The 25,404-nt window shown below is 35.0% G+C and overlaps 1 protein-coding gene across 13 annotated transcripts in view; it reads left to right on the forward strand.

The window, feature by feature from the left end:
- The window catches only part of LOC105479668 (mitogen-activated protein kinase 10), a 338,499-nt gene that overhangs the window by 172,650 nt on the left and 140,445 nt on the right, over positions 1-25,404 (forward strand). For 12 of the 13 annotated variants that reach the window (XM_011737775.3, XM_011737776.3, XM_024792191.2 and 9 more), the window contains one exon: positions 23,662-23,831. In XM_011737775.3, the coding sequence (XP_011736077.1) occupies positions 23,662-23,831 (170 nt within the window). Of the gene's footprint in view, positions 1-23,661; positions 23,832-25,404 lie in introns of those variants that run through there. The other variant, XM_011737788.3, reaches the window with a different exon arrangement.

Below are 25,404 nucleotides of genomic sequence, written 5' to 3' on the forward strand. Positions count from 1 at the left end.
ATCTCTAGTGCTTCAGTTTCTTTATTTGTAAAAGGAGGAAATAATAATGCCTACATTTTAGGCTTGGTATGAGAATTGAATGAGTTTATACTTGCAAAGCACTGAGAGCAGTACTGGAACATGTGTTTGTTAAATAGATGATTAAATTTTAAATAAATTTACACTCACTCTCTGGAGCTCCCACTGAGTCCCAGTGCTTTAAATATTATCATTATCTTGAATATCACACAGTTTTATCTCCAACCCAAACATTTTCCTGGAACTGGACTCATATTCAACTGTCTGTTCTACATCTCCACTTAGATGTCAAATAGGCATATCAGACTGTACGCATTCCAAAGCAACATCTCATCTATCCTCTAAAATTACTCTTCCCATTGTCTACTCTAGCTCAGTAACTGATAACTCCACCCTTCCAGTTATAATAAAATCCTTGGAATCATCTTTTGGGTCACATTCCATATTCAAGCCATCAGCAAATTCTGTTGACTCTGTAATTAATTAAAACCTAACTGGAATCTCACAGATTCTCACTATTTTTCCACTACCACCCTGATCCAAGATACCCTTATCTCTTGCTTAAATTATTGTAAGAGCTTCTACTTTTGCCCACCCCCAAGCGGTTTACTCTTAAACATTAGAAAGAATTGTCTTTGAAAAATATAAGTGAGATCGTGTCACTCCTTGACTAAAACTAAAACAAAAGAGAAAGACCTTTCAATGTCTTCCCATCTCACTCAGCAAAATCCTTATAGTAAATCCTTATAATAAATCCCCAAGGCTTTATTATCTAGCCCCCTAGAAACCTCTATCCTAAAATATTCTTCTGTTATCCACTTGGACCACTCTTTAACCATCTTCACAGCTTCGCTCAAATGTCATTTTTAAGGAAATCCTTCCTGATAACCCTATTTCAAATTGTCCTAACCACCTGACTGCATACCCAACTTCCCTGCCTCCGTAACACATCAGTATCTAATGTTCTATTTATGTTGCTGGTCTGGAATTTTGCTTCCCTCTCTCCACTGGAATGCATTTTGCACATGAACCAGATTTTTTTCAGTGTCTTGCTGGGGCCATTTCACAGAGGCTCACAAGAGCTGAATATGCACAATTTTCCAACTCAAAGTTTAATGATGCCAAGTTGGTAACTTAAAATCTGTCATGATCGGAGTATTTATGTTACAGAAATGTGCAAATACTACAAATATGTCCCCTTCCCATTTTTCCTCCTCCACAGCCAGTTGTTGAACATTTACCATCACACCATTGGAATTTTGTCTCCTGTTCACTGCTGTACTGCAACACTCACAGTAGTATCTGACACAGGGTCAGTGTATTAGGCAGTTCTTGTGATGCTATAAAGAAATACTTAAGGCTGGGTAATTTATAAAGAAAAGAGGTTTAACTGACTCGTGGTTCTGCAGACAGTACAAGAAATGTGGTGCTGGCATCTGCTTCTGGTGAGGGACTCAGGAAGCTCACAATTACAGTAGAAAGCAAAGGAGGAGCAGGCATCTCACAAGGCCAGAGTGGGAGCAAGAGAAAAAGTGAGGAAGGTTCCACACACTTCTAAGCAACCAGATCTCACAACAACTCACTATAGTGAGGACAGGACCAAGCCACAACCCAAACACCTCCCACCAGGCCCCACCTCCAGCACTGGGGATTACATTTTAACATGAGATTTGAAGGGGACAAATATCCAAACCATATCAGTAGGCTCTTATCAGACATTTGCATAATGAGTAAATGAATTATACATGTTTTGTTTATGTAATCAGTTGCAACAGTGATCCTGGTGTGGTGGAAAATGAGTAGGCCTGAATTTTTAGGTTAAATATCTGGGCCTTACCACTTGCAAGCTGTATGACTGTGAGCTATTTCCTTAGCCTTCATTATCCTAGCCATTTACATGCCATTAACACTTAAAAAACATACCAACCAAAACCAAAAAACTAAATTAATGTTTTACATATTTCCAGTTTAAATCTGAACCTCAAAAACAATATCAATGAATATAACCTTAAACCTTCAGCCATTTTTTAAAATACAGAAAGTCTTTGTGTAGGTTGTAATTATTTTTCAGTTCAACTTTCTACATCTGGGCGCAGATACAGAATGTTTATTTTTAATGGAAGTTCTTTTAAAGCAAAGGAATACAAAGAAGTGAAGCAGGAACTTTCTTAATGACTCTGGATTTTCTTGCTTACTATGAGCTTTTAATATATAGAAAATATGCATGCATATAATATTTTTTAAAAATCTAGAAATAACATAGTAAGCAGAATATTTCCATTTGTGACTGGACATTTTATTTACTTCCCGTGTAGAATTTTCTTTGATAATAACATTTATTTTTATTTTTCCTGTAGCTCTGTGCCTCATTCACTTCTCTAGCAATTGAAAGAAAATAGTGTATTTATTTTTAGAGGCAGAATGATCTATAGAGGTTTTATTTAAACTATGCTCTGTGGAAGCTTCTCATTTCCTGGGGCATCTCACAGATCCTTTATGTACTATGGTGTTTAAGCTTATCACCAGCTTGGCTGAGGCTACTCTCAACTTTTTGCCCAAGAGACAATACTCAAAGACCTTAAAAAACTTGTCAATAATTAATTAATGATTAACTGTGTCCAGAATTTCAGTCTCTTGAGCCTTAGTCCATGGGGTTTTCAATTATGTCATATTTCTAAGTTTTTCACTATTGTCTGTAAGAAATCAGAGAAATATGGAAAATAAAATGGCTGAATAGTATTTGTCAGCAGAAAATATGTACATTATCTATAATAGTTTTAACCGTAATTCTTAACTGAATTATTTGAAGAATATGGGATTCACTGACTTTTTTAAAAAAGTTACTCTTACTATTTTTTTTTAACCCAGCAAAGTAGCTTTTGAAGGCAAGAGGTTTCTTGTTATAGTCTCGGGGGAAATTTTTCATTGTAATGTTAGACAATAAAAGAATAATCTTTAGTTTGCACTGGTATTAATTCAATAATTACAAAAATATAAACCTACAGGGAATATAAAGTGCAAAATTCTTGATTCTCCTGAGAAATAGGTAAGTAGTCTTAGCTCTCTTTTCTCAATTGAACAGAGCTACAGAAGTGTTACATTTCACTCTATAAATTTAAAAAAACTCATGAAAGTGTTCTTTTTGGAACTTTGTTGTACTGAACAGATTATTCAGGATTTTAACCAGGAGATATATTCACAGAGAAATAATATGTGTTGTGGCCTCCCAACTCCTACACACTCACCGGTGTCTACAGCACTTACTGCATTCTTTGTGCATTACTACTAAGTTTATAGATTTGTTTTCCCCACTCAATGGTACTATCACAGGGTCAGGACCAGGGCATCTTTCTCCCTAACTCCCAGGCCCAGAAGTTTATCTTACTCCAGAAAATATTCAGTGAAAGAGGGAAAATGAAAACCCAGCAGAAAAACACCATTTCCTAAGTAGAAATGTGTTTGCTTGCTTTTCAAAATCAAATCAATTTTTCAACATCCTCATATCCTACAATTATATATTAATAGATTTAATTATGTTTTCATTATTTTCCTAATCATAAATCAGTGTTTACCTAACATTTATCTAACATTTATCAACTTACTGTCCTCTGTAAACATTTACTGATGATTTAGTTATGAATAATTTTAAATTATTTCCTGATTTTGAGAAAGCCTGTGACACAGAGGGTATGAATTAATTAATCAACAAATCATAAATTTAAGTATCACTAGAAGTAAAAGGGACTGAGCTAAGATTGGTCTTCCTTTTTCTTATGACACGAAAACTCCTTGTGGCTCCTTATCTACTCATTGACTGATTGATTATTGGTTTTACCATTCATTGTTTCAACACATATTTTTAAGAGATTTTGGTAATTTTTCTAGTTTATTAGTTTAATATCCCTCCCATTTAAAAATTTAACTTAATTCACTTAAAAAAATTGACACATAACAATCCTACATGTTTATGGAGGTACATAGTGATGTTTTGATATATAGTGTATAGTAATCACATGGGAATAATTAGCATATCCATCATCTCAAACATTTATCATTTCTTTGTGTTGGGAACATTCAATATCCTCCTTCTAACTATTTGAAATTTATAATGTAAACTATAGTCACCCTACAGTGCTATAGAACACCATATTATATTCTTCCTGTCTAGTTGTAATTTTATACCCTTTAACAAATCTCTTTTTTCCTCCCAACCCTTACCCATCTCAGTCTCCAGTACCCTCTGGTCTACTTTTTACCTCTATGAGATCAACTTTTTTTTAGTTTCCATATATGAATGAGAACATGTGGTGTTTAACTTCCTATTCTTATCTTATTTCACTTAACATAATGTCTTCCAGTTCCATTCGTGGTGCTGAGAATGGAACTGGTGCTGAGAATGACAGGATTTCTTTTCTCTTTTATTCCATTGAGTGTATATACCTAATTTGCTTTATCTAGTCATCTGCTGTTGGACACCTAAGGTTGATTCCATGTCTTGGCTATTATGAATAGTGCAATAAACATGGGGCTGCAGATGTCTCTTTGATATAATTTTTTTTTTTTTTTTTTTTTTTTTATGAACACCCAGTAGTGGTGTGTATGCTGGATCATATGGTAGTTCTACCTGTAGTTTTTTGAAGTTTTCTGAAGAACCTATATACTGTTCTCCATAGTGGTTGTACTAGTTTACATTCCCACCAACAGTGTATAAGAGCTTCCTTTTCTCCACATTCTCACCAACATTTATTATTTTTTGTCCTTTTTATAATAGTCATTCTAACTGGAGTAGGATAACACATCAATGTGGTGTTGATTTGTAGTTCCCTGATGATTAGTGATGTTGAGTGATCTTTTCATATATTTGTTGGCCATTTGTATGTCTTCTTTTGAAACATGTCTGTTTAGATCATTTGTCTATTTATAATCCAGATTTTGTTGTTGTTGTTGAGATATTTGAGCTCCTTGTATATTTAAGATATTAATTCCCTTTGGAATGAATAGTTTGAAAATATTTTCTCCCATTCTGTAGGTTGTATTTTCACTTTGTTGATTGTTTCCTTTGCTGTGCAAAAGCTTTATAGTTTGATACAATCCATTTTTGTTTTGTTTTGTTGCCTCTGCTTTTGAGGTCTTATTTTCATAAAATCTTTGCCCAGAACAATGTCCCAAAGCATATTCCCTATGTCTTCTTCTAGTAGGTTTATAATTTCAGGTCTTACATTTAAGTATTTAATCTGTCTTGAGTTGTATTTTGTTTATTGTGAGAGATAAAGGTTTAGTTTCATTCTTCTTCATATGCATAACCATTTAGCATCATATATTGAAGAGGGTTTCCCTTCCCCAATGTATGTTCTTGGTAGCTTTGTCAAAAGGCAGTTGGCTGTAGATATGTGAATTAATTTGTGGGTTTTCTAATCTGTTCTGTTGGTCTATGAGTCTGTTTTTATGCCAGTGCCATGCTGTTTTGGTTACTATAGCCTTGTAGTATATTTTGAAGTCCGGTGGTGTAATACCTTTAACTTTGTTCTTTTTGTTCAGGATTGCTTTGTCTATTTGGGGCCTTTTGTGGTTCCATACAAATTTGGATTTTTTTTTTCCTGGGAAGAATGTCATTGGTATTTTGGTAGGCGTTACATTGGATATGTAGGTTGCTTTGGTTAGTATGGTCATTTAACAATATTAATTCTTCTGATCCATAAGCATGAGATATCTTTTCATTTGTATCCTTTTCAATTTCTTTAATCAGTGTTTTATAGTTTTCCTTGTATAAGTCTTTCACTTCCTTGGTTAAATTTATTCCTAGGTATTTTATTTCTTGTGTACTATTGTGTAAATGGAATTGACTTCTTGATTTCTTTTCCTTCTTTTTTCATTTTTTTGAGATGGAGTCACTCTTTTGCCCAGGCTGGAGTGCAGTGGTGTGATCTTAGCTCACTGCAACCTCCACCTCCTGGGTTCAAGTGATTCTCCTGCCTCAGCCTCCCGAGTAGCTGAGACTACAGGCACTGACCACCACGCCAGGCTAATTTTTTGTATTTTTAGTAGAGACAGGGTTTCATCATGTTAGCCAAGATGTTCTCAATCTCCTGACCTCGTGATGTGCCCACCTTGGCCTCCCAAAGTGCTGTGATTATAAGCATGAGCCACCACACCCAGCAAACTTCTTGATTTCTTTTTTAGCTAGTTTGTTGTTCGTGTGTAGAAATGCTACTGATTTTTGTTTGTTGATTTCGCATTCTGCAATTTTACTGAATTTGTTTGTTAGTTCTAAGGGTTTTTTAGTAGAGTCTTTAGGTTTTTCTATATATGAGATTATGTCATCTGCAAACAGGGACAATTTGACTTCTTCCTTTCCACTTTGGATGCCCTTTACTTATTTCTTATGTCTAATTGCTTTGACTAGTTCTTCCAGTACTATGTTGAATAATACTGGAAAGAGTGGGCTGTCTTGTTCCACTTCTTAGAGGAAAAGCTTTAAGGTTTTCCCTATTCAGTATGATGTTAGCTATGGGTTTATCATAAATGGCCTTTGTTGCAAGACATCTTACTGAGTACTTATAATATGTACTTGTAATTTGTGGATTAGAAACTAGAGATACAGCATGATGTGGTTACTCCCCTAAAAAACATGCTGTTTACTCTCAATCATGATAGGGAGTGGTTAGGCTCATAAACTTAAAAAAAAAAAAAAAAACTCTACTCCTTATAGTTCAAGACCTCAGGGATAAGCAATAATGAGTCACCAAACATCCAACCAACCAAAACCCCTCACTACTTATTGAATACTTACTGTGTGTGAAAAATTTATTAAGGTTTTACCTTATTTTATCTTTATAATACCACTTAAACTACATTTAACTGAGAACAAAAAAACTATGATTAAATGCAAAGGAGCCTAAGATGTTTATGGACCAGTAGGGGGAAAAAGGTTTTTACGCAAATTCCAAAATATGGTGGTGGTATTTAAGGTCCAGAATACTACTGGAGATATGAAAAAAATAGCAGTCTTAATGTGGAGTTGTTAGTGTCAAAATTAGTCTTCAGTTAAAAACAACTCTTACTTTTTTTGGCATTTTACGTTGTAAGATATGATAGCCAAGATTAAACATGTAGCCTTTTTTTTTTTTTAGTTAGAGCAATGTCTTTTAAATAAATATGAAATATTATTAGATGACTTCATTGGTTAATTAAAATATATTTTATTCCTCTGGATAATAAAAGCACTATGTGTGTATATGTAATAATATCTACCCTTTAGCAAAATTACTGATCACTTGATTTACTATTATTTTTTGGCACAGTGTTTTTCAATCTTTGGAAATTTCAGGATAATTTGCTAATGTTTTACAGGGTACAGTAACCTTTAAGAGCTGTTTTTAAACATGGGAACTAGTAAACAAGGGAATTTATGAAAAGAAGTGTCTGGAGTATCCATGGAGTGGTTTGATTTTAAATGATATGTTCAGATTACTAGCATCTAGAGCATTTAAAAAACATCATTAAACTTGGTTCCAGAATTATATGAGTTTTTAAAAACAGCTCTCTTGATTTGAAGGCATTTTGAATTCAAAGTAACTTGTTTTGCTCATTTCATTTGATGGGTCTATGATGTTTCTGTTTCAAAGACTCTGAAAATATCCAATTAAAAATTTTATACTTCATTGGATGGCCATCCTAGATGGAATAAAGACTTCTACAACAACATGAGAAGTAGACTATCAAAGAAAAAGATGTTTTGGCAGAGCAGGGCAAAGGAAAAACCTGCATAATGTAACAGGTAAACTGTAAACCATTTTAGGTGATCTGTGAAACAAATGTCATGATTTGTATGGTTTAGGTTTTTGGAAGGACTGCCTGAACCTCCAAAAATCTCAATTTAAATTCTTCACTTGATAAAAATATGGCTTAAGGGGAACAGCAGGTTGAACCATGGATGTAGTTGAAGGCACTGGTGTTTCATAAATAAATGGCTGTGGTTTTGAGATACGAACCTATATATCCCTTTTTAAAAAAACTATTTTAGTTTTTCATGTAATGGAGAAAGAGAAATTTTTACTTCTCCTTTTAGTGGGTGTTATTTCTTATGTATTATTTAAGGAAACCTGACTGTAACTTTCTTCTACATCTGTTTTAATATGTAACATTTAATTTTGCACTAATTTTCTAAAATCACAATGTATATGCTTTTGTTTGAATGACTGTGAGTAAATTATTAAACAAAGATAAGGTAAACGTTATTATAAAAATGTGATATATCTTGTATGTTGAAATAAATCACAGAGATTTCTATACTGTCATGGTAACAGTCTACCTGTTTTTATGGATGGATGATTCATGTTGCTTGACAATAGTTTTTTCTGGGTATCCACAGGTGAACACAGTTATAACAAATTTCAAAAGTGTAAATTTAGTGCTGTGTTTCTGTTTTATATGCTCAGCAGTTTTTTTCTGAAGATTTATTAAGTAGTTATTATAGTTAATGAATACCCTTAGTTATGCTGCTCAAGTTTAACAGAAAATTTGAAGTTCAGTTCCGTGATAATTAGTTTTTCTGTATTGGTTCATTGTGAAAATGCGCTTTATTTTCTTGAAGCACAAAAAGGTCAGATTTTGACTTCTTTTTGAATTGATTTAACCCAAATTTAAGTGTAATTTGATGTTATGAGTTTAATTATTGTTGAGGTATTATTCAGAGTAAATGCAGTTATTGGTTACATTTTTCAAAATACAGAAGTTATGTTAAAAAAAATTCCAGAACTATTTGTGATTTTCAGTGTATGATTAATTTGTAATTGTGCTCTGCAAGAGAAGCATCAACTTTTGGATTGCATTCTTGTCTAAATTATGTTCTTAGGTAATCAACTAACTTCTTAAATACACTATTTTAATTCTATCATTATCCTGATAGGAGACTTTGGAAATACATTTCAAGTGATACTGTTTGCTTATCTGCACAGTTATTATTTGAAGGTGTGATGCATGATAACCATAGGCTGCATTTTTCAGTAGCTTAAGAAGAATGTCCACTTTGATTCTTAGTTCTAAAACCAATTCTAATCTGGAGTGTATCATTAAATTCCTCTTTTGTTCATCTTCTCTGTAAGTGAATGTTTATTTGGTTATGCACATATCTAACTCATTCCAATAAAGGTCAAGGCAACTACAAAAGTACATATTCAAAAAGATGAAAAACAAGATCATGGAGAATGTGGAACTATTAAAGTGAGGTACTAATTAAATTCTTTTATAATTGTGCAGATGAGGGAATGATAAGGATAAGCTTCATGTATTAGTCCATTCTTGCATCACTTTAAATAAATACCTGAGACTAGGTAATTTATAAATAAGAGAAGTTTAATTGGTTCACAGTACTGCAGGCTGTACAGGAAGCATGGAAGCATCTGCATGGCTTCTGGAGTGGCCTCAGGAAACTTATACTCATGGTGGAAGGTGAAGGGGAAATAGGCACGTCTTACATGGCAGGAGCAGGAGGAAGAGAGAGAGGAGGGAGGTGTTACACCCTTTTAAACAACCAGATCTCATGAGAACTCACTATTGAGATGATATAGCACTAAAGGGAATGGTGTTAAACCATGAGAAACTACCCCCATGATCCAATCATCTCCCACCAGGCCCTACCTCCAACATTGGGGATTACAATTCCACAGGAGATTTGCGTAGAGACACAGATCCAAGCCATATCGTGTCACACAGGGTTTAAGAATAATATTCTTTGCTGTGTGAATGAAAACATGGCTTTAGTGTTTCAGATTCTTTAATGCAGCATTTGAAAATCTCTAATTCTCTCCCATTCTGTAGGTTGCCTGTTCACTCTTATGGTAGTTTCTTTTGCTGAGCAGAAGCTCTTTAGTTTAATTGGGTCCCATTTGTCAATTTTGGGTTTTGTTGCCATTGCTTTTGGTGTTTTAGACATGAAGTCTTTACCCATGCCTGTGTCCTAAATGGCATTGCCTACGTTTTCTTCTAGGGTTTTTATGGTATTAGGTCTAACAATTAAGTCTCTAATCCATCTTGAATTAATTTTCGTATAAGGAGTAAGGAAAGAATCCAGTTTCAGCTTTCTACTCATGGCTAGCCAATTTTCCCAGCACCATTTATTAAATAGGGAATCCTTTCCCCATTTCTTGTTTTTCTCAGGTTTGTCAAAGATCAGATGGTTGTAGATGTGTAGTATTATTTCTGAGGACTCTGTTCTGTTCCGTTGGTCTGTATCTCTGTTTTGGTACCAGTACCATGCTGTTTTGGTTACTGTAGCCTTGTAGCATAGTTTGAAGTCAGGTAACATGATGCCTCCAGCTTTGTTCTTTTGACTTAGGATTGTCTTGGCAATGCGGGCTCTTTTTTGGTTCCATATGAACTTTGAAGTAGTTTTTTCCAATTCTGTGAAGGAAGTCATTGGTAGCTTGATGGTGATGGCATTGAATCTATAAATTACCTTGGGCAGTATGACCATTTTCACAATATTGATTCTTCCTATCCATGAGCATGGTATGTTCTTCCATTTGCTTGTGTCCTCTTTTATTTCACTGAGCAGTGGTTTGTAGTTCACCTTGAAGAGGTCCTTTACATCCCTTGTAAGTTGGATTCCTAGGTATTTTATTCTCTTTGAAGCAATTGTGAATGGGAGTTCACTCATGATTTGGCTCTGTGTCTGTTATTGGTGTGTAAGTATGCTTGTGATTTTTCCACATTGATTTTGTATCCTGAGACTTTTCTGAAGTTGCTTATCAGCTTAAGGAGATTTTGGGCTGAGATGATGGGGTTTTCGAAATATATAATCATGTTATCTGCAAACAGGGACAATTTGACTTCCTGTTTTCCTAATTGAATACCCTTTATTTCTTTCTCCTGCCTGATTGCCCTGGCTAGAACTTCCAACATTATGTTGGATATGAGTGGTGAGAGAGGGCATTCCCGTCTTGTGTCAGTTTTCAACGGGAATGCTTCCAGTTTTTGCCCACTCAGTATGATATTGGCTGTGAGTTCGTCATAAATAGCTCTTATTATTTTGAGATACGTTCCATCAGTATCGAATTTATTGAGAGTTTTTAGCATGAAGGGCTGTTGAATTTTGTCAAAGGCCTTTTCTGCATCTGTGGAGATAATCATGTGGTTTTTGTCTTTGGTTCTGTTTATATGCTGGATTACATTTATTGATGTGCATATGTTGAACCAGCCTTTCATCACACGGATGAAGCCCACTCATCTCACAAAGGGCTAATATTCAGAATCTACAAAGAACTCAAACAAATTTACAAGAAAAAAACAAACAACCCCATCAAAAAGTGGGTGAAGGGTATGAACAAACACTTCTCAAAAGAAGACATTTATGCAGCCAGCAGACACATGAAAAAATGTTTATCATCACTGGCCATCAGAGAAATGTAAGTCAAAACTACAATGAGATACCATCTCACACCAGTTAGAATGGTGATCATTAAAAAGTCAGGAAAGAACAGGTGCTGGAGAGGATATGGAGAAATAGGAACACTTTTACACTGTTGGTGGGACTGTAAACTAGTTCAACCATTGTGGAAGACAGTGTGGCAATTCCTCAAGGATCTAGAACTAGAAATACCATTTGACCAAGCCATCCAATTACTGGGTATATACCCAAAGGATTATAAATCATGCTGCTATGAAGACACATGCACACGTATGTTTATTGCAGCACTATTCACAATAGCAAAGACTTGGAACCAACCCAAATGTCCATTAGTGATAGACTGGATTAAGAAAATATGGCACATATATACCATGGAATACTATGCAGCCATAAAAAGATGAGTTCATGTCCTTTGTAGGGACATGGATGAAGCTGGAAACCATCATTCTCAGCAAACTATTGCAAGGACAGAAAACCAAACACCACATGTTCTCACTCATAGGTGGGAATTGGACAATGAGAATACTTGGTCACAGGGCAGGGAACATCACACGCCAGGGCCTGTCATGGAGTGGGGGTATGGGGGAGGGATAGCATTAGGAGATATACCTAATGTCAATGACGAGTTAATGGGTGCAGCACACCAACATGGCACATGTATACATATGTAACAAACCTGCACGTTGTGTACATGTGCCTTAGAACTTAAAGTATAATAATAATAAAAAAAGAAAATCTCTAATTCTCTTTTCTAAAAATATAAAGACATATTTTAGAGATGAGTTGGTAAAATCCAGATAATTCATTTTAACCATTTTGATTCCCAAATGTCATTTTTACTTTCCTTATGATGAAATATTAACCTCTTACTCCCACTCTGAAAAAGATTTTTTAAATAAAATGTACTGACTGTTACTACCCTGGAAAATTTGTCCTGTCTTTGATTATGTAATAACACTTATTATTTCTGATTTTGTATGTCTTTTTCTTTATTGCAGACAGATTGTGAATGTGTAGATCAAAAGGTGTAGAATCAGTGTGATTAGTTTAGTAGTTTAGATCATTGTGATAATGAAGCCTATAACTTGGAAAAGTTTGATCCTCTAAGGGACAATTTAATATTAAGCTCTATGAGGTCAGGAGCTTTGCATTCTCAGTGTCTAGGATAGTTCTTGGCACATTTTATGACCAAAATAAATATTTATAGAATGAAAAACATACTGCAGTAGTAATAGATAGACTCCAAATCTCAGTGATGTATCAGATCAAAAGTTTATTTCCTATCATTCAAATTCCATTTCAGGTGAACAAGGGTTGTCCTCTATTTGGTGACTCAGGAGTTTAAGTTTCAGTCATCTTGTGATGTACGAACTGAAACACCGCTGTGGAAAGAGATGTGTTGAGGAGGCACATCACCTTTAAAAAAAAAATAATTTAATTTTAGGCTCTGGGATACATTTGCAGAACGTGCAGGTTTGTTACATAGGTAAACATGTGCCATGGTGATTTCCTGCACCTATCAACCTCTCACCTAGGTATTAAGCCCCACATGCATTAGCTATTTGTGCTGATGTGCTCCCTTCCACCACCCTCCTGACAGGTCCCGGTGTGTGTTGTTCCCCTCCCTGTGTTCATGTGCTCTCATTTTTCAGCTCCCACTTATGAGTGAGAATATGCAGTGTTTGGTTGACTGTTCCTATGTTAGTTTGCTGAGGATGATGGCTTCCAGCTTCATCCATGTGCCTGCAAACGATATGATCTCATTCCTTTTTATGGCTGCATAGTATCACATGGTGTATATGTGCCACATTTTCTTTATCCAGTCTATTATTAATGGGCATTTGCGTTTGTTCTATGTATTTGCTATTGTAAATAGTACTGCAATAAACATATGTGTGCAAGTACCTTTATAGTGGAATAATTTATATTCCTTTAGGTTTATACCCAGTAATGGGATTGCTGGGTCAAATGGTGTTTCTGATTCTAGAGCCTTGAGGAATTACCACACTGTCTTCCACAGTGGTTGAAGTAATTTACATTCCCACCAACAGTGTAAAAGTGTTCTTATATCTCTGCAGCCTCGCCAGCATCTATTGTTTCTTGACTTTTAATTAATTGCCATTCTGACTACTGTGAGATGGTATCTCATTGTGGTTTTGATATGCATTTCTCTAATAATCAGTGATGTTGAGATTTTTTTCATGTTTGTTGGCTGCATAAATGTCTTCTTTGAGAAGTGTCTGTTCATGTCCTTCGGCCACTTTTGATGGAGTTGTTTTTCCCTTGTAAATTCGTTTAAGTTCCTTTTAAATTCGGGATATTAGACCTTTGTCAGATGAATAGATTGAAAAATGTTTCTCCTATTTAAATTTCTTCCTATTTAAACTAATAAATGGTGCCGGGAAAATTGGCTAGCCATGAGTAGAAAGCTGAAACTAGATCCTTTCCTTACTCCTTATACAAAAATTAATTCAAGATGGATTAGAGACTTAAATGTTAGACCTAACACCATAAAAACCCTAGAAGAAAACCTAGGTAATACCATTCAGGACATAGGCATGGGCAAGGACTTCATGTCTAAAACACCAAAAGCAACAGCAACAAAAGCCAAAATTGACAAATGGGATCTAATTAAACTAAAGAGCTTCTGCACAGCAAAAGAAACTACCATCAGAGTGAACAGGCAACCTACAGAATGGGAGAACATTTTTGCAATCTACTCATCTGACAAAGGGCTAATATCCAGAAACTACAAAGAACTCAAACAAATTTACAAGAAAAAAACAACCCCATCAAAAAGTGGGCAAAGGATATAAACAGACATTTCTCAAAACAAGACATTCATACAGCCAACAGATACGTGAAAAAATGCTCGTCATCACTGGCCATCAGAGAAATGCCAATCAAAACCACAATGAGATACCATCTCACGCCAGTTAGAATGGCAATCATTCAAAAGTCAGGAAACAACAGGTGCTGGAGAGGATGTAGAGAAATAGGAACACTTTTACACTGTTGGTGGGATTGTAAACTAGTTCAACCATTATGGAAAACAGTATGGTGATTCCTCAAGGATCTACAACTAGAAATACCATATGACCCAGCCATCCCATTACTGGGTATATACCCAAAGGATTATAAATCATGCTGCTGTAAAGACACATGCACACGTATGTTTATTGCGGCACTATTCACAATAGCAAAGACTTGGAATCAACCCAAATGTCTATCAGTGACAGACTAGATTAAGAAAATGTGGCACATATACACCATGGAATACTATGCAGCCATAAAAAAGGATGAGTTTGTGTCCTTTGTAGGGACATGGATGCAGCTGGAAACTATCATTCTCAGCAAACTATTGCAAGAACAGAAAACCAAACACCACATGTTCTCACTCATAGGTGGGAATTGAACAATGAGATCACCTGGACATGGGAAGGGTAATATCACACACTGGGGTCTATTGTGGGGAGGGGTGAGGGGGGAGGGATGGCATTGGGAGTTATACCTGATGTAAATGATGAGTTGATGGCTGCTGATGAGTTGATGGGTGCAGTACACCAACATGGCACATGTATACATATATAACAAACCTGCACGTTGTGCACATGTACTCTAGAATTTAAGTATAATAAAAAAATAAAATGAAATAAAAGCAAAAAAAATAAAAAATAAATACGCTTTCTTTCTTTCTTTTGCCTGATTGCCCTGGTCAGAAATTCCATTACTACGTTGAATAGGAGTGGTGATAGAGGGCATCCTTATCTTGTGTCAGTTTTCAAGGGGAATGCTTCCAGCTTTTGCCCATTCAGTTGTGGGTTGTGGGATATTGGTTGTGGGTTTGTCATATATAGCTCTTGTTTTTTTGAGATATGTTATGTCAATACATAGTTTATTGATAGTTTTTAACATGAAGGGATCTTGAATTTTATCAAAGGCCTTTTCTGCATCTATTGAAATAATCATGTGGTTTTTGTCATTGGGTATGTTTATGTGATGGATTACATTTATTGATTTGCGTATGTTGAACCACCCTTGCGTCCCAGGGATGAAGCTAACTTGATTGTGTAGGATAAGATTTTTGATGTGCTGCTGGATTAGGTTTGCCAGTACTTTATTGAGTATTTTTTCATCGATGTTCATCAGATATTGGTCTTAAGTTTTCTGTTTTTATTGTGTCTCTGCCAGATTTTGGTATCAGGATGATGCTGGCCTCATAAAGTGAGTTGTGGGGAAGTCCCTCCTTTTCAATTGTTTGGAATAATTTCAGAAGGAATGATAAGGGATCCTCTTTGTACCTCTGGTATAATTTAGCTGTGAATCTGTCTTGTCCTGGGCTCTTTGTTGGTTGTTAGGCTACTAATTACTGCCTCACTTTCAGAACTTGTTATCGGTCTATTCTAGGATTTGATTTCTTCCTGGTTTAGTCTTGGAAGGGTGTTTGTGTCCAGGAATTTATCCATTTCTTCTAGATTTTCTAGTATATTTGTATAGAGGTGTTTATAATATTCTCTGATGTTAGTTTGTATTTCTGTGAGATCAGTGGTGATAACCCTTTATCACTTTTTTCTTGTGTCTATTTGATTCTTTTCTCTTTTCTTCTTTATTAGTCTAACTAGCAGTCTATTTATTTCATTAATTTTTTTCAAAAAACAGCTCCTGGATTCATTGATTTATGAAGGGTTTTTTTTTTTTTGTCTCTTTTTCTGTTCTGCTCTGATCTTAGTTATTTCTTGTTTTCTGCTACTTTTTGGATTTGTTTGCTCTTGCTTCTCTAGTTCTTTTAGTTGTGAGCACATCACTTTTTGAAGGACTCTCTGTTTAGGTGACAGCTGGCATTTCTGTATATAGTCACATGACACCAACTGCAACTGCAAGGGAGGCTGGAAAGTGGAGAGGGGCACATGGATATTCATGGAGCACTGTCTCTACCACAAATGAAAACAAAATAAAAAATATCTTGTTATCCTGTAATTCGGAACTCTGTTGGTTCTTTGTGGATTTTATAGGAGTATCATAGTGCTTTCAGATGGCACTGTGGCTGAGGAGCTAGGCCAACTTTTGTTATAAATATCCTAAAACTGCTAACTATGGGTCTTAAATGTTGTCAAACTTCTCAATAATAATGATAATTATAACAATGGTAATAATTATATTAAAAATAATACACTTGGAGAGGTTCCTATAACCTTATGCCATGTTTAGAGCTTACATAGATTATCTTATTTAACCTTTCCACTAATCAAAAGTAGATTATCACCCTCATTCTACAACTAAAGAAACAAGGGCTAATATTATAAAGAACTTGTCCAAGGTCTCACAGTCAGGATTTTAAACTGGATAGATGAGAAGCTGCATTTTTACCCTTGGCTAAAGTTCTCAGTCTAAAGTTTCTTATTTGTTGAAAATAGAATGCTAATTCTTACATGAAATAATTTGTTAGACATCTAGCACATTGCCTGTTACTAATACTAGCTTGGTGCCTAATAGGTATTCAAGCAGTATTAGTCTCTCTCCTTCATGCATAAAGAACAGGCAGGCAGAAACCATACCAGCTCTACTATTGATTACTGTTATATGCTTTCCAAGATAATTGAAAATAATTATCAAACATAATTTAAGTCTTAAAATTTTTGCTGCTTTATTGATTTTTTATAATTCATTGATTTCATAGAATAACCATCTCTGGGCCAACTAACTAATGTAAAAGTGAAATTAATTCCAGGATGTAACCCTCTGTTGAGAGTAATACTTCAAGGAACAGGGTGAGGAAATGTGCTCTTGAGAGAACAAAATTTAATCCTAAATATCACTAAGTATTGTCTCAAATCTTCCCCTTTAAAACTCATATGTAAGGTCAGGTGCTGTGGCTAACAACTGTAATAGCAGCACTTTGGGAGGCTGAGGCAGGAGAATTGTTTGAGGCCAGGAGTTCAAGACCAGCCTGGGCAACATAGTAAGACCTCATCTCTAAAACAAAAAAAACAAACAAAACAAAACAAAACAAAAAATCTGGGAGTGGTGGCATGTCCCTATAGTATCAGCTCTCAGAAGACTGAGGTGGGGGGATTGCTTGAGCCCAGGAGTTCAAGGCTGCAGCAAGCCTTGATTGTGCCACTGCATTCCAGGCTGGGTGACAGAGCAAGACCCTGTTTCTAAAAAGAAATAAACAAACAAATCTCATATGTAAATAATTTGATATATATTTAAAATAGATTAAGCACATGCCTTTTTGCCACAAAAAAACCCAGAACATCAGGCATTATTTCAGCTGACTTTATACAACAATGTTGGAGTGGTATCATGAAGCAACTCAATCTGCTGGTCATAACTATGAGAGTGGATAGCTCAATATCATTTGTGTCAAAAGCAGGATCATGACTTTAGGCAAGTGGTTTTCAGTATTCAAATGACCATACTAAAAAAATATCCAGCAGATTGACTGGCTAATTATCTGCAAGTGCACTTTGTGGTTAATATTTCTTGGCTATCCTATTGAGATAGATTAATTTTATGCCCATGTTACCTTTAATAGTGCCTGACACACAGTAGGTGCTCAATATTTAACAAATGAATAGAATCAGGCCCTTTAAATTTCTTGGCATCTGTGAATATCCAGCTTTCCATCACCACACAAGATTGTCTACTTCAACTTTGAATTATTTCATGTTAAGCTTAAACTCTAGGCTGAAACAATTGATAAATGAATTTATGAAGGAGGATATTCATTCATTTCTCTTGATTTTCTTAGCTTTATTCCTGAGGCACACTTTATTATAAGAAAACCACATCACTATTCTTAATTATTTTAGCTAAACTAGTACATGGTTTAGCTTACAGAAAGAAGAGAACTGGTTTTGAAGTCAGACAAACTTTAATTCATATTTATTGGTACCACCAATTAGTAGTTCTGAGATTTTGAGTCAATTAATTAACAGCTGTGTATGCCACTTTCTTCATCTGTTTTGAGTGTTCGCTCTAACATGTTTAACATAATACAGAGTACATCTGTAGTAGGTAAGCAATAATACTGGTTCAACTTTCTTTTTCCCTTGCGTTATTGAGAGTTAATATCATACAAGTCATATGGCACATATTTCTGTGACTTTCACTAAAAATATCTTACCTACTGCCTGTTGTTTGATTCCAGGTTTTTTATATGAAGAAACTATTGAATATATTCTTCCTGAAGTTTAGCTGAAGAATTTTATCTTTCCTATGAATCGGTATTATATATTTTATGAGATGAATGAATCAAAACCTGCCACTCACTGTGGTTTTGTTGTTATTATTTTTTTTCCTTTGGTGTTCCAGAAGTGTGACACTAACTTTTGTGCTCAAGGCAATAGATATTCATAACTTAAGTCTTCCGGTAAAACTGTCATCTCCTAGCTGGCTTTGTTTGACATTTGTTTTTAAAACTGGATTTAATGGTTTTATTGTTTCTCTGTCTTTTACCGTGAGCTACACAAATCCTTTATGGAACCATGCAGAATATAAATAATGCATGAAAGAATAAAATGGTTTGCCCAAGGTTTCACAGCTATTAAGTGCAGAACTGATCCAGGCTCAGTGCTATTTTCAGCTATATCATTCAAAAGAAACAAAGAAAGCTTAACCTCCAAAAATTCTTAAACTCCAATGTTTCCCACTCAGGAACTGACTATCAGAAACGTAGGACAGTCATTCACAAGTGGAAATGAGGAGGGAGTGCTTCTGAAATACAGGCTATTAAAGTGCAATCAAAGCTTTGGACACCTGCAGGAGAAGATCAATAATAAGGGACATTTTCCTTTGCAAAATTCTATGGCTATAGGCTAGCAATTGAATGGATGATGAGCACTCAGGTGCTGATACCACGGAGAGTGTTTTATGCCATTGTTTTTAACTTCCACATCCTTTGTTTACTTGTTGATCTGCATTGCTTCCAGTTTTTGACTCTTTAATTATTCCTCTTTGAATGGTGGCATCTTTTATATCTACTATTGTCTAAAACAGTGATTCTCAAAATATGAAACTTGTTAGAAATACAGATTCTTGGCCTTATTCTAGTATTACTGAATCAGAAACTTCGCATTTTATCAGCCCCCTAGCTCATCCTAATCCATGTTAAAAGTTCAGAATCTCTGCTCTAGACCAATCATGCCTTCTCAACAGGATATTTTTTTCTTTGTAGGTTCAAATAATCAGCTGTTTTATTCTATGACTTGAACTCAGGAAATACTAAAATGTATAACTAGAGAAAAGTAATTTTTAGCACTGATAATATTTTTCTGTAATGTGCTTAATGGAATATTTTCATGGGCACATTTTATAAAGAAAAAATTGTATTTGAACTTTATAGTCATGACAAGGAAGACTATATAGAAGCTGAAGGATGAAATATAGTCTATTAAATATGCTCGGAACCTTTCAAAACTCAATTTAGATTTGTAAGCTTGGGGCACAGATGGGATCTGGGGGAAGCTCTTTAACACATCATATTTGCTATCAAATTTTTGGTTATGACATCAATCTAAGAAAATTTCCTATGCTATTTTGTCCATGTCTTACTGCTTAAACTAGTAATTAAAATAGACTTTTACCAATTATTTGAGATGCTTTCATGAACATCTTCCTTAACTTCCAAATTTTACCTGAAGTTTAATTCAAAGTGGGGCATAAAGAAGAAACTTGAAAGGAAATTATATATTTGTGTGTGTGTGAATTCACAAACCTTGTAATGATGATTTTTAATTGGTTGATTTCTACTTGAATCCAAATCTCCAGAATGTTATGCCAATGACTTGTATTTTATCAAGCCCTGCTTCTCCAATGTGCATCCCCAGGTGGTTGAGATGCACACTCATATCTGAGAACCAGTGAAAAGGGAGGTTCAGGGATAGTTTTAGTTGGGGAAAACAAAGATCAAGTCCCCCTCAAACATTGCCAACTTTATACCTGTAACTTGGCATCTAGTAGTTGCTTGATACATGGTAGGTGAATGAATTAATGGTAATGAATGAGTGCAGGTGGTTAGTTGCTACTGTGAAAGTTGTCAGAATCCAAATGGAGTCACTTGTGTTAAAAAAAGAAAGAAAGGAAAAAACCAGGACAAATAGAGCAGAGGAAGGCCATAAACAGAAGGGTTCACATACGTAAATACCTGGTGAAAACTATCAGAAAGGGCTGAAAAACCCACAAGTTTGCACCAAGACCATCACAACCTTATGAAAAAAATATTTCTGCAAAGCCATCTGCCCAGCAACTGCCTGTCCCACTTTGGACTGGCATTACCTTTGTTATTGATCCTTGTAGCCAAGGATAATTATCTCAAAATAGATAATCATCCTCATTTTTCCTTTGAAAACCTCTGTCTTCCTTTAACTCCCGGAATACACACATAGTTTACTGTGGCACATATACTGCCATTGCAATACTCTATTCCAGAATAAATATTATTTTATTTCTATTATATAGAAAGAGCCCTTTTCTGCTTGTTGGTTTCTGTTTGCTTCTAGCACCTTCTTTTATTCTACTGTAGAATATATTATCCATACTTTAACTACTTTCTTATTTGATTGTCTTCATTCTAGACTGAACCTTATCTTTTTTTGGTTATAGTTTGAGTGCCAAACCTAGCATTTGACAAATAATATGTATATAATCAGTGTTTGTTGGATTAAACAGTTCTAAATATTAAATAGGGTAGCTCTTAGAGTAAACCTTAAAGATAAGTGACATGAATTGTTAAGCTTCTTTGGTTTATTTGATTATACATGGAAATGTTGGAAGAGGAGAGACAACAAGTTGAATCAACTATGATATATTGACTGAGACCATAGCTAGAAAAGCCACAGTGAAGTCCAAAGGCACAGGGCTGTGCCACAATACAGCATTAAGTCAGGAGTCCAGAACACAAAGTTCATTGCCAGTGATTAGTTTATACATGCAATACAGTTGAGAAAGCCACACTTCCAAAGTGAAGGGAATAAGTAAGGGAAGGGGAGATATACTATCTAGGTTTGATGAGGCTAGTGTGTGCTAAAGATTTTGTGTGTGGTCAGAAGCTGAATATTAAAAGATATAAAGAAGGGTCAGAACATGACAAATGGCAAGTTAGGCACTTCATCCCAAGTTAAACTTGACAGATGAATTCATTTTATATTCTAGCTCCAGTTGCTTTTTAACCTTTCTTAGCCAGGAAAAAAAGCAGGGCTTTATTCAGGCTGTTCTACTTATATGCCAAAAAGTCTAGAGTAGAAATGGACCATGGTGTGGAGAGCAGTTCCTGGTACTGTGGCTGAAATCAAGGATTGTTTAAAGACTAATGTTCTTGTTTCTGCCACTGTCCACACCCATTGTCTAAATTCTAAACCCTGTTGTTGTCTCCTTGAATAGGCTTGCAATGTCCTGATTTTTAATAGTCTTATTTAATTCCCTATCCCGTGCTCCACAAACTGCTTTCTTGATTTCAGACCTTTTATTATTGCATTTGCAGATCACTTGAATTTTTGGTTTCCTGTCCAAGCAACCTAAGTTCTCTAAGTCCATTCTATTCTTTGGGGTCTTGGTGCATTTGCAGTGAATGCTGCCATCATAGCCAATGCAATCATAGGTTGGTGCCTGTCACACGTATTCTACTCTCGAGCCTGTCTCAGCTATCTGGGGGTCTCATGATCCTAGCACTGGATTTGTAGGTTTTGCCACCCGTGTTCCCATGGGCTCCACTGTATTCTCCTCATTTACATCACTGATGCTGCTTGGGTCTCTTTCTAAGGGAATATGGGGAAAATTAGATAGTACTTCTATTTCAAGTTTTTATTTAGAAATGAAATGCCAGAACTTTCCAGGAAAAATAGTTTTATTATCAATCCAGAGGTTCAGAGCCTAAGAGTTAAATCTTTCAAATTGTATCAGAATGCGATTTTCGGAAAAGTTCATGTATGTTAAAATTACACAAAAAGTCTTTGGTTTAGATTCTGGACTCAAAACATTATAGGCAGATTTTTCACTAATTAAAGCTTTGGCAGGACACTCACAAGTTGTGAGGTATGTGAGAAATTATTCATTGCATGGGAATGTCTCACGTCTCACTTCTTGTAGGACAACCAGCATTCTTTGACAAACCAAATCAATCTAACCCGTACCTCTCCCCTTATTGTGGCATTTAAAAACCTGCCCACAAATCTAAATGCCCCAAATCGGTCAAAACCATCTTTGATGAGAACCACTGGCATAGATTGTTTAATTTTCAGTTAAACAATTGGGGAGGATCCCACAGAAAATGTGGGTGCTTAAAACCTGAACAAAATCAGCAAGAAGGGTTGACTACTGGGAAGGCATCCACCAGTGTGTGCCACAGGAGTGGACCAGATGATGTTCTGTGAGGTCCCTTCTAGCTGTAGAATTCTTACTATTTATGTCATAAATACAATATAAGATCGTTCGTGGATAAATAATCACAGGTAATGGATATTTATATTCAACATATGTATTATGGTTCAAAATTTTAAAGACAGACTCTTCGATTACTAAATATAATTGATAGATGAACCTCTCTCAAAAATAAACAAAAAATGCAAAAATTAAGATATTTAAAATCTAAGCTTCCAAAAAGTAAAGTGTCATGTGGTATTTTAGAATAATGTTAATTCGAACAAAAATTTTGCTATGCTTAATTCAGAACAATAGCACTTGTGATATTAATGAGGACAAATGAAGTCAAGACTGTTTAATTCAAGTTTACCCAATTAAAATAATTAAAACGTTGCATAAGTTTGTATCTTAGTTCTTTCTGAGAAAGGATTGTAGATACAATCTTTATCTGTCCTCATGTGACTGGTATAATGGATGACCAGTGATCATCTTTGTCTTATGTACTTGAATCCTGAAGGAGCTAATATAACCTCTGAGACCAATGCATGTTCAGTAGATAGAGATGTTTATTCTATAAATGAATGTCTTTATGATATACTTTAGAAAAGATTATGTGAATCAAATCTAAGATTAGTCTATTATAAATAGTTTTAATGTTGAAAAAAAAACCAATTTCTTTGCATTTTTTTCCTAAGCTCTTTTACTCCAGGTAATCTTGCATGGACTGATACATGCTTTTTTTCTATGTGAACTTCATGAACTAGATGATAGATGGCTAAGTGTTAGTAATCACTAAAAGAACCAGTTTCTGTACATCTCATTATCATTCTGCCTGTTCACTTGCCTCATGATTTTGCTGTTCTTCTTTTTGACAGGGATTCGATAAACAAGTGGATGTGTCATATATTGCCAAACATTACAACATGAGCAAAAGCAAAGTTGACAACCAATTCTACAGTGTGGAAGTGGGAGACTCAACCTTCACAGTTCTCAAGCGCTACCAGAATCTAAAGCCTATTGGCTCTGGGGCTCAGGGCATAGTTTGGTAAGTGGAATGGATTTGCTGTATTTTTAAATGCAACATACTGTGTGCAACTACTAGACACAAATACACAAATAAACAAAACCCCCAAAATAAATAGCATAATTTGGGAGGGGAAAATAATCCTACTGAACAAAAAAATAACATTATAAGCATTATGTTTATTACCCACTTGCTAACAATATATACAACTTGGCTTGTGACATGTTTTTTGGTCACAGAAAAAAAAATATTCCACAAGAATCATAAAGGAATAAAGAGAACCAGAGATTTCTAGCAGTTGCTACTGTATTTCTTGTTTTATTTGTTGCACAGCAAGAAATGAGGGGACATGTCTTAAGATAACATCAAATAAAACTCCTTACATGCTAGAGAGGAATAAAAGCTATTTCAAATGTTTCTGTGACTTTTCAAATTCAGTGTTTGAAACTGAGTTTCCTATTTAGAAAAAGTAGCATTTTAAAAATGTTTGCCTCATGTTTTCAAAATGGGAAGGTTCTGGACTTCTTAGTAACTGTTCTTTTATGACATTTTTGAGTAGCTAATTAAAATTACGACAAATCTAGATCTGATTTACCTAAGACTCTTGCAAATTTAATATCAGGTTAATTGTCAAGCATTTCTTTTACACAGTTTTAATTTGTAATGTCACAACGAAATGTATTTAATATAAACTTACTAGTGAAATAATTTTTAATCTTTCTGATGGCTCACACAGTTAAGTAAAAATTCAGGACATGTACCCTGAATATGTATATTTATATATGTATATTTATTTATAAAGGATATTTATTTATACAATATATTTGTTTGTTACTGCTACATTCATAATGTCCATTTAAAAACAAAAACACTTTTAAGGGATGAGATGAATTTACAGCAAATCACCATCAACTTAGCCACTTTCTTGCTGATCTTACAGTTCTGTAGGTCAGAAGTCCTACACAGGTTTCATTTTAGCCCAGTGGGGCTAAAATCAAGACGGTGGGAGGCTGGGTTCCTTTCTGGAGGTGCTGGAGGAGAATCTATTTTGCTGTTCATATGAATTATTGTTAGATTTCAATTCCTTGCAGTTGTGGTTAAAAAAAAAAAAGAAAAAGAGGTTTAAAATTTAAAATATTTTAAATGTTTTAAAATTTGTGTTTAAATGGATAAGTTTATGGTGATTTGCTATGCTAGCAATACTAATACACATGTTATAGTAAAGATTCTAATATTAAGACAATTGCTGTAACTCTCCTAAATTTACCAGTGGCAGGAGAAAAGAGCAGTTTCTGGCTATCTTTCCTTGGTGGAAAATTGTAGTATAGTAACATGAGAAAGTTTTCCTAAGATTCTCAGTCCAGATGCTCAAATATTCGTTGGGATAGTTTCATTTTCCTTTGAATAGGTCTGCCACAGATTTGTGGCAGTGAAGGAAGTACTGTCAGTGAAAGAAAACTGATAGACCATTAACGACTCAAAAATAGATCCAAAGCAGCATTTTGCTCAGGAAGTTAACAGATTATCACAGAAGATTTGAACATTTTCTAATAACTTTGTAGTATGTTTTATAGGAATTTTGGGCCTCGATTTC

Source organism: Macaca nemestrina, chromosome 3 (genome assembly GCF_043159975.1).
Source record: "Macaca nemestrina isolate mMacNem1 chromosome 3, mMacNem.hap1, whole genome shotgun sequence".
Lineage (NCBI taxonomy): Eukaryota > Metazoa > Chordata > Mammalia > Primates > Cercopithecidae > Macaca > Macaca nemestrina.